We start from the raw sequence: 10,641 nt of genomic DNA, 5'->3' as shown, positions 1-10,641 counted from the left end.
ATGGAAGATGAAATTAAGCATGGAAACGTGACACATGTGCCTAACAAAGGAAGCCCCGAAAGCCCACATGTAGCATGTAGTGATAGCAATCACAATCAGAACAACAACAATAAAGAACAAGACCGTTTCCTTCCCATAGCAAACGTCAGCCGGATTCTGAAAAAAGTTATCCCCAGCAATGGTAAGATCTCCAAAGACGCGAAAGAAACGATTCAAGAATGCGTGTCGGAATTCATCAGCTTCGTGACAGGGGAGGCATCGGACAAATGCCAAAGAGAGAAAAGGAAGACCATCAATGGAGATGATATCATATGGGCAATCACCACATTAGGGTTTGAGGAATACGTAGGACCCTTGAAATTGTACTTAAGCAAATATAGAGAGATGGAAGGGGAGAAGCTTATTTTCCCAAAGCAACAAAGATCGGACCAAAGGCGACAACATTCGGAATATGAACAAAATATAGTTTTCAACAACAATAACAATATTAATATTAATACTAATAGTAATAACAATGTATATTCTTCAATAAATGTTTACCCTTCTTTTGTTCCTTCGGATCAACCATTTTCCTTGCCTTTCTCCTCCAATTCCTTTCAAAAGCAATTACAGTAGCCAGATTTGATTCAGTGGGACATTGGTAAGAACAGTTGATTTTTTTTTTCTTCTTTTTTAATCCACTGCGATGTTAAATTAATTTCATATATACATTTGTTTACTATTTGCTTTGTAATATATTACTAACTTTATATGTTTTCGAGTAATTTAATCAACTCATCTCTTTATTTGACCAAAAAAAAAAGAGTTTTTCTTTTCTCTCTTCAAATGAATTTGAGTAACGTCATGTACCAAAATCAAATGATATGAAATATGATAATAAGGTAATTAATTTTGTTTGTGTAATCCAAATGCAGTAGATCTTAATTCATAAATACATATATAGACTTTGAACTTATGTGATGTCCTAATGGTTAAGGGTGTTCATCGCTTCAGGTGTGGTCTAAGTTTGAATCCCGCTAGTCGCGTTGGTTGTTTGGGTTTTGCTTTGTTATTGTAATTCATCAAAATAAAATAATATATAGATCTTTTTTTTGTTATTATAAATTTATAATTTAATTTGATGTCACAAATCAAGTACAGGTCTGACCCCTAGGAGTTATTTGAGAGTGCAGCCGCCTAGGGTTCAGGGTTGGAAAGGGCCCCAAAAAACATTTTTTCAGCTTTTAACGTGGAAACAAAATTCAGACTAAAATAAATTAATTAAATGCCTAGCATGCCTAGAGCTTTCAATTTTTCACCATAAATATTTCATCTCTTAGGACCCAAAATTTTTTCAACTTTTATTGTATTACATTTTATAATTTTTTTAAAAGGGCACAAATTATTGTTTCGCTTAGGGCTCCAAAAATATTAAGAACGAGCCCGATAAAGTAATACTATTGAAAATATAATAATACTAAATTTGTAAATTAAAGAAGAGAATATATATATATAAATAAAATATAATTATATATATAGCTTCTCATCAATAACTCACTCTTTTTAAACTATAATTATTTATAAAACTAAATTTTGTACATAAATATTATATTCACCCGTGGGTGTCTAAAAAGTAATTATTATGAAATGTTATATATAAATATCTAAATATTTTTGTTCCCATGTGTTTATCTTAATAAACTAAGAACTTAACCATATGAATTTCATCTTTTAATTTTACAGAAATAAAAAATTAATCCTCAATTTTAATGGGTCAAAATTGAAATTTATTATGAAAATTGAGAATTTAGTCTAATATGATAAAGATTATCATATTAAACTTTTGCGATAAATTATTGATCTATAAATCACCGGTTTAGAAATTTATATGCGCAAAATAAATAAATAATAATAATTTATCAATTTATATGTAATACCCCCTACCCGTATTCGTCGCCGAAATAGAGTATGAGGCATTACCAGATTTTACCGAATTTTTTTTTTCAAGATAGATTTATCATATTCATAAGATAATTTCATCACATACCAAAACCAAAATTTGTTAGCCATACCAATGGCTAACCATACATTCATTTCACATTAACATCTAATTTACTAGCTTATACATGCCATTGATTTCCAAAATAAAGTTCCTTTATGTACCGAGATCTCGAGATTGATAGTGTGATGTGTCTCCGACCAAATCCGACCTCCGAGCTCTTAACTCTACAAACAGGGGAAAAAGAAACAGGGTAAGCACTTTGTGCTTAGTAAGTTCATGCAATGTAAATTATACTTACCATACTTATACATCCATCATTTAATAACACAAGCACACATCCAATTCACATAAACATATATCTATCACATACAAACTCAACCTCATACAAATTCATTACAAAGATAAATGATTGATGAGCTCATCAATTCCATGATTTCCATTTCCTTGTTATTTTCCATATTTATCCCGTTGAACTACTTGGAATTTCGATGGATATCCAGGGTACACCTAAGTGTACAAATCCGGTCCGTCAATTCATATTCATGTCGACATTTCCATTTCAGAGAGCACACTCATGAACCTCATCCTTACAATGAGATTACCAGTCAAAGCTAAATCCTCAGAATATAAACTCACGAGTATTGTCGGGATTACCGGTCAAGCTAAATCCCTGCAACGACAATTACTCTAATGAGCTTGGATCCAATTACCAGTCCAAAGCTAAATTCAGACCTAATTCGGATTACCCGTCCGGCTAAATCCATTTTCCACATATTCTTGGAGGGCTATATCAGGATAGGATCACCCGTCCGGGCTAGATCCTTTTTACCGTCAATTCCCTTTCAGAGATCTATCAAATTTTCCTTTCATTCAACCGAGATTTATTTCCTCTTTTCATCCAGAATATCAATACTTCATCAGTTATCATACAATAAACATCCAAATCATATTCACCTCAATAACAAACATTTCAAGCATTTATGAATATAATTCAAGTTACACGAACTTACCTCGACACTTGTTCGTAAAAAAAATCTACTAATCCCGAACTTTTTCTTTTCCTCGATCTTGCTTCGTATTTAAATTTTCCGGATCTAAATAAATAAATTTAATCATTAATCTAATACATTTCATGTTCATATGTAACTTTCTCTACAATTCCATTATTATTTATAGTGCATTCAAAGCTGCCTCACTGAGTCACAGTCACTAAATTATATATATCTTGAGCTACAGAACTCCAAATTAAGATCCGTTAATTTTCCCTGAAACTAGACTCACATATCTTCTTACCATAAAAATTTCAGAATTTTTGGTTTATCCAATAAGTACAGTTTATTCCTTAAAGTTTCCCCTGTTTCACTGTATGACAGTTCTTATCCCTCTTCACTAAAAATTAATTATCTCACTGTACAGAATTAGGATGATGCTTCCCTTTATTTCTTCAGAAAATAGACTCATTAAGGATTCTAAGCATATAAATTATAACTCATAATAATTTTTGTACAATTTTTAATGATTTTCCAAAGTCAGAACAGGGGAACCCGAATTCATACTGACCTTGTCTCACAAAATCTATTATATCTCATGATTTACAATTCCATTGCTTACACTGTTTCTTTTATAAGAAACTAGACTCAATAAGCTTTAATTTCATATTTTATTCATCCTCTAATTCGATATCTACAATTTTTGGTGATTTTTCAAAGTTAGAATACTGCTGCTGTCCAAAACTGTTTTAGTGCATGGTGTTAATTACCATTTTTCCCTTAAACTTTCAAATATGATAATTTCGTCCCTGCTCAATTAACCTCTCAATTGAGCTGATTTTTCTCAATCAACACTTTATTATATCACTTTAAACTACCTTATAACCTTTGGAAATCATAATTTCAGCACTAAACTTTAATTCCAAACTTTTTCACAGTTAGGTCCTACAAATCAATTTCTATTGGAATTACCTAATAAAATCATCTCACAAACAAATTAAAGCTTCAATTTCATCCTATTTCATCATAAAATTCCAGCACATATTCATAGCAACTTTCAAATTCATTCATAAAATCAAAAACTAATGAATTTAGTAATAGGACCTAGTTGTAAAAGTCTTAGAAACACAAAAATTACAAGAAAAAGGCAAGAATTAACTCACTTGGTGCAAAAATTATGAAAAACCAGCTTGAAGAAACCCTTAGGACGTTTTTGGCTGATGGGAATGCAGAAAAATAAAGAGGAATCTAGATAATTCCACTTTAGTCCTAACTCTTAAAGCAAATTTTGTGATATTCCAATTTTACCCTTATTTCTTCAATTCTCCTGATTTTTCTCAGCGTATGTCGCCCAAAATATCTCCTTTTGGGGTTATTTCAATTTATGTCCCTCCTCATTTCACAATTGAGCTATTTAATTCCTCTAGTAACTTTTACACCTTTTTCAATTTAGTCCTTTTTACTTAATCGACTACCCAAACATTAAAATTTTCTAACAAAATTTTAATACCATATTACTAACACTTCATAAATATTTATAAAAATATTTTTGACTCGGTTTTACGAGATTGAAGTCTCGATATCTTATTTTTACCTAATTTCTTCAATAATTTCTTTTCTAACTAACCGCTTAATCAAGAAAATTTTTCTATCGATATTTTCATACGATTTTTCCTATCATATCAATATTCATGCAAAATATTAAAATAAATTTCTCTTTAAATTGAATTTGTGGTTACGAAACCACTATTCCGATAATTTTGAATTTGGGCCATTACATTATATGTAATAAATTAATTAAAAAAATAGCGGATTAAGTTTATGTGTTTATCACCAATTGCACTGACCTTCCAATTTTCGTAAAATATAACTTTTAACTTTTAATTTTTATAAAATAGGGATGAATTTCAAATAGCACCCAATTGAAACAATAGAATGAATTTTATAAATAAAAATAAGTATGTCATACCATCTACTCTATGTCTTTTATATTTCGTAAAATATAAATGAATTTTATAAATGAATATTATTATTATTATTGTAATACTCTATATTATTTGTTAAGCCTTTTACTATGTTAGTGTCACTCATCAATTACGCCTCAATTCGGTTAGAAAAATTACGAAAATATCATTTCGTAATTAAAACAAGTTATGTTATTTGACGGCACTTTAGTCTTTTTTTTTAATTCAATAAAAACATGTATATGGCAGGATTTGAACCTATATCAATTGCATCAATAAAACCTTTAACTTATCACTAAACTAAAGCTTTATTTTAATATTTTTATACATTTTAATTTTATTATGCACACATAGGGAGAAGCCGAAAATTTTTTGGGGGCAGAATTAAATTGTATATCTTTACAATAGTTAAAATGCAATTTCATCATTTTAATGGCCTATATCTTTATAATTTTAAAGGATCAAATCAAATTTTTATCATTTTTGGGCCAAAATTTTACAATTACTAATTTGAAATTTTATAAATTATAAAGGGCTTAAATGAAATATTTACCAGCCCTTGGCTTCACCACTGTGCACACTTTATTATCTCTGTTGTATATATTTCATAATTAATTTAATTATTTATTGTATATTATTTTTAAATACACTTTTATGTTCTAGATAGTGATTTTCATATGCATATACGTGAATTTCTAATAAATTTTATCTATTTTTATACATAATCAACTAAATTTATTAATAAAACATATTAAGTGAACTAATAAAATTATTTCGAAAAGAAAAAAAGAGACAGTTTTGTGGAAATTTTAATCTTCCATTGGTTTCATAAAATAGAGGTCATTTTTTTATTTTTCGAAAAAAAACATAGAAGAAATTATATTTGGTTGAAATTTTAAAATATAAAATATATAAAAATAAAAATAATAAAAATTGTTTTTATTGTTTTCACTAAAATGTTTTGTAGTACTGATAAAAACAAAAATTTTTAATTTTAAATGAAATCATCCCTTGTTCAAATTCATGGAAATGCATATTTTGTTAATAATTTTCTTATATTAAATCTATAATACCCTGTTTTGAATTTATATAAATACAAAAAAATTATTTCTTCTATTTCTATTATTGAAAAATAAGTACCGATCATGTTTCATGTTTAAAATAAATTGTCAATTATCAAACATATTTTTCAATTTAAAAATTAAAATATTTTTAAAAAAGATGCGTCTTCCCTAAATATTTTATACTTTCTTCCAAAAAGAAAAAATTGTAATGTCATCAATTACTCGCCTAAAAAACAATGAGTTAGTTCTATCAATGCTCTTATACCTTTTATCAAGGACATTGAACAGAATGTATCTATGTAATCACAATTATATGACTAATCATATATCAAATATATTATTTTATTCAATAAAGTTTTTTAAGGATCCCTTTTTGCAAATGAATTTAGTAAGTTGAAATTTTGTAAAAATAAATAAAAATATTTATACAAAAGGAATGCTGTAAATATTCCGAAACAAGCTATGCATATCGAAAAATTGTATTTTTAAAAATTTGATAGGAAAGTCGATTGAGTCGTAGCTCGATTGGTATTGGCCGGAGGACATGAGTTTAAGTGCACTGAAACGCATTATCCTCCTATTTAAAGGTTCGGGAGGGGGGCTATGGATAGTTCTAAGCATTGTATAAAAAAAACATATATGATAAGAAACTATAATAAGATTAATGTTAAAAAAATTGATAGGAAAAGATTTATAGAGCACAATTTTATTGATAATAAAAATGAATTAACTTGGACAGAGATTTTTTCAACTAAAAGTTATTAGCTTATAGGTAGACCTTTAATTAGTTATATTTTCATCATATAATTTATAGAAATTTCAAAAATAAATTATATAATAAATATATTTATTAAAATTTACATAAAATTATTTGAAGTTTTAGTTACATTATATGTTTTATTATGATAAAACTTTTATTTATTATATAAAAAATTAGGCTCATAATATAACGTTATTTGTATATTTATTTTATAATTTTATAATTGAATTGTTGAATTGTTGATTAAATACTTAAAATTAATATAAATAAATAAATAAAACTTGTCTCAATCACTGTGACGCAGAAAAGAAAGTAGAACTGTCAAATGAAGTCAGAGAGCATCCAAAATCATTAGACGTCTTCCTATCACAAAAAACATTAGGCAACCATTAAAGAAAGTCAGCCACAAACCTGAAAATCCAGGCTTGTGCATTGGATCGAGCCATGGGGCTAGAAGTAGAATGGTATAAGAGGAACCCCAAGAGCACATGCACAGGACCAAAACAAGCAAGAGAAACCAAGTCAAACCCTATTCTAGAACTGCTCTAGGAGACGGAGAAAGGCCAACAAGTTAAAAAAGAAACAACAAAGAGAAAGTTTGATCTAGCAAGGGACAACCCTCTAAAACACCGATTATCAAAGATGGTATTAGCTAATAAAATTACAAGATTAAACTTCTTCTTAGGTCTAATGTGCATTTTCATTCCAACATCAAGTTATGATTGTATAAACAAAAGAAGGCTAATTAGCTCTATATTGAATTGAATTGAAGCAACAATTTGGATCTTAAAAAGCCTCGGTATAATTTATCTACAATCATGAAACAAAGAAAAAAATACTCATTCCAGGTGAAAAGTTATCATCAATGACTTGAGAGACCCAACCTTTTTGGAATTAAATTTAGCAAATGGTTCACCAAATATTTTTTACATCATGCTGCGATGGATGAGGCCAATGCCTTTTCATTCTTATCATTGTTTTCTTTTTCTTGGCCAACACTATCAGCTTCATTCTCGAGAGATTTCACATTCACATCCACAATCTTTGCATCTCCGATATCGTTAACGTCTTTAGCTGTATCGCCGTCGCCGACGCTAGCAACTTTCGCGGTGTTATTACCATACAAGCAACCAAATACCATCCTGAACCCGAATGCCCTCGACATCAACCTGTACACTGCGGTTAGGATCCAAAATACCCAAGGCGTGCTAATGAAGATAAAACCAAGGACAGGGAGCAATTTTGAGGATTGAAATTCGGGGACGAAAATATAACACAAAAGGCAACCGCCACCGGCGAGGACGCATATGAACAAGATGCAAGCGATGGCCCATATGTAAGTGCAGCTAGCAACTTGATCTGGTTCAGACATTTGAGAAATGTACAAAGAAAGGAATTATTATTATATATGATTATTACAAACAAATATGAGTATCTCCCCGTCGTGCTGATGAACCATGCTTTAGACTAATGGGATCGAAAGGACCCATTAGAGATGGGATTTTGCCTAGGTTGTTATGTTGTTGTTGCAGGCTGGATGAACTATGGTGGGATTCTCCGAAGTTACGCATGTTCAAAAATTTGTTTACGTAAAAAATGGTTCATTTTTGTCAAATTTACAAGGTGGGAATGTGGATTAAGAGAGAGAATGACAACGTGTTCGGTTTATATTTTTGTTATATGGTTGATGCTCACCTTTTTAAGACCGTACATATTTAAAATTATTAAATTCAACATTAGGCTTCCCAAGCTTGACCGTCAACCCAAATCCAAATGATCAAGTCCGTGAAAGATAATAACTATATTTTTTAAAAAAAATTAATAATGATAACATTTTGTAATTATATTTTAAAGTATCATAAAATATTCGAGATAAATATTAAATTTATACATAAATTTTGATACGATTTATAATGTTATACATTAACCTTAATTTGGTGTATTTATATATATTAAAATTTAATTTTAATTCAATTTTTCTATATGGCACAGTCTTTTTGAAATCAGGTATAAATTATTGGCACAGTCTTTTTGAAATCAGGTATAAATTATTGACATAATATTTTATTAGATTAAAAAATAAAGAAATTAAATTAATTTATTTTTACTTAGGTTAAAAATAAATATGCTTGAAGAAAAGGTATTTTATTTTCCTAAAAAACTGTTTTTCCTTTTTAAATTAGGTGAAAATAATTGTCTCGCTTTCGTATGAGTGAAAGAGTATCTGTTCAATGGAATGACGGTGTTATACAATTAAAAAACGCCTATGTAACTCCAACAAATTACACGTACTATAATATCCCTTTAATAATCTATACATTACTTGCCCGACTCAACTGCTGTTTGAATTTTTCATTTATTTTAGAATAATTTGATAACAAATAAATTCAAGAATAAAATATTAAAATAATTTTTCATAGATAGTTGGATTCAAATAATTCATTATAAATAAAGTTGAATTCCAATAAACAAAGTACATAAACGCCATCAAGTTCAAGATAGCAAATCCCAAATCAGCAGATCGGGAAAAAATGGCAGGATTGTTCGACCAGCAAGCAGATCTTTACTTAGACGCAAGGCCAACGTATCCCTTCCAGTGGTATTCTATGCTTGCCGCTCGCACTCTCCACCGCTCTCTGGCTTGGGATGTGGGCACAGGCAATGGTCAAGCTGCTATTGGTGTCAGTACTATTTCCCAAGTTTCCAAATTACTTTACTGGGTAAAAGAAACCCAATAGGTTATGTTTTTTTATGTTTAATTTTCCAGGTTGCTGAGCATTACGAGCAGGTGATCGGCACTGATGTGAGTGAAGCCCAATTACAACACGCAATACCGCACCCAAAGGTAAAATATCTCTACACTCCGTTGTCAATCTCCGACGAGGAATTGCTATCTTCAATCGGAGGTGAAAACTCAGTCGATTTAATCACGGTGGCTCAAGCAGTTCACTGGTTCGATCTACCAAAGTTCTACTCTCTGGTAACCAGACTTCTACGGAAGCCCGGCGGTATCGTCGCCATCTGGTGCTACAACGACATCGCCGTTAGCCCAACATTTGATCCCGTAATGAAGCGGTTCCACGACACCACGCTTCCTTATTGGAACCCCAACATTCAGTACGTTTTTGATGGGTATAAAACACTGCCTTTTCCATTTGAAAGTGTTGGTTTGGGATCTGAAGGGCAGCCATTGGCGTTGGACATACCTAAGAAACTGTCGTTCGAGGGATTGTTGAGAATGTTGAGATCTTGGTCGGCGGTTGTTACAGCGAAAAATCAGGGCGTTGATTTGTTGTCTGAAAATGTTGTGAAAGAATTGAAGAGTGCATGGGGTAGGTCTAATTTGGTTAGATCAATTGCTTACAAGGCTTTTATGCTTGCAGGGAAAGTCAAACTATGATTTTCTTTGGGAATTATAAGACTGTAGCTTAAGCTGTTTACTGATAAATAGTTTACTTATGTCTTAAAATAGATAGTTTCTGATATATCAGTAAGAATTAAATAAATAAAATAATAATATTTATGAAAAAAAGGTTTTGAATTAAGGAAAATTATTTCATTAGGTGAAAAAATTATTTTCATAAAATGATAATTAGCTAAACTTTAATTAGACACCAAGAAATGATAATTTAGGCTTAATTATAGGTAAAATTGTTGATTGAGTATTAATTTTTAAACTCAAAATAAATGAAAAGTAAAAAAATTAAAACGAAGAAGTCCTATTTCTTCTTCTTTCCATCGCCAAACTCAAAATAAAGTTTAGGTGGGCACCGGGCACCGCTTGACAATAGAACATCTTCTATTCTTCTTGACTTTTTTCGAATTTTTTCTTCATTTTCAAACTCTTTTTTTTCATTTCATCACTCAAGTCTCAAACTTTATT

At 30.1% G+C, this 10,641-nt stretch overlaps 3 protein-coding genes and 1 long non-coding RNA gene across 4 annotated transcripts; 2 read left to right on the top strand and 2 right to left on the bottom strand.

The window, feature by feature from the left end:
• Positions 1 to 615, top strand: LOC105801438 (nuclear transcription factor Y subunit B-7). Its single transcript, XM_012632741.2, has one exon. The coding sequence runs from the start codon at positions 1 to 3 to the stop codon at positions 613 to 615; it is 615 nt and encodes a 204-aa protein (XP_012488195.1).
• Positions 616 to 1,856: 1,241 nt separating this feature from the next.
• Positions 1,857 to 4,209, bottom strand: LOC128034513 (uncharacterized). Its single transcript, XR_008190563.1, has 3 exons — positions 4,134 to 4,209; positions 2,992 to 3,075; positions 1,857 to 2,205 (listed from the first exon to the last, which is right to left on the bottom strand). It is a non-coding gene; the product is annotated as an uncharacterized LOC128034513 (long non-coding RNA).
• Positions 4,210 to 7,608: 3,399 nt separating this feature from the next.
• LOC105801439 (uncharacterized) lies at positions 7,609 to 8,130 on the bottom strand. Its single transcript, XM_012632742.2, has one exon. The coding sequence runs from the start codon at positions 8,128 to 8,130 to the stop codon at positions 7,690 to 7,692; it is 441 nt and encodes a 146-aa protein (XP_012488196.2). The 3' UTR covers positions 7,609 to 7,689.
• A 1,095-nt stretch (positions 8,131 to 9,225) lies between these two features.
• Positions 9,226 to 10,309, top strand: LOC105801440 (uncharacterized). Its single transcript, XM_012632743.2, has 2 exons — positions 9,226 to 9,439; positions 9,526 to 10,309. Exons 1-2 carry the CDS (start codon positions 9,290 to 9,292, stop codon positions 10,156 to 10,158), a joined length of 783 nt encoding a protein of 260 aa, XP_012488197.1. The 5' UTR covers positions 9,226 to 9,289; the 3' UTR covers positions 10,159 to 10,309.
• Positions 10,310 to 10,641: the final 332 nt, after the last annotated feature.

Source organism: Gossypium raimondii, chromosome 11 (assembly GCF_025698545.1).
Source record: "Gossypium raimondii isolate GPD5lz chromosome 11, ASM2569854v1, whole genome shotgun sequence".
NCBI classification, from domain to species: Eukaryota; Viridiplantae; Streptophyta; class Magnoliopsida; order Malvales; family Malvaceae; genus Gossypium; species Gossypium raimondii.
The sequence above is the reverse complement of the archived record's forward strand: the minus strand, read 5'-3'. Positions and strand labels throughout refer to the sequence as shown.

Coding starts and splice junctions, on each gene's coding strand:
- LOC105801440 (XM_012632743.2), top strand. CDS start 9,290: ATGGCAGGATTGTTCGACCAGCAAGCAGATCTTTACTTAGACGCAAGG. Junction 9,440..9,525: donor ATGGTCAAGCTGCTATTGGT/GTCAGTACTATT, acceptor TTAATTTTCCAG/GTTGCTGAGCATTACGAGCA.
- LOC105801438 (XM_012632741.2), top strand. CDS start 1: ATGGAAGATGAAATTAAGCATGGAAACGTGACACATGTGCCTAACAAA.
- LOC105801439 (XM_012632742.2), bottom strand. CDS start 8,130: ATGTCTGAACCAGATCAAGTTGCTAGCTGCACTTACATATGGGCCATC.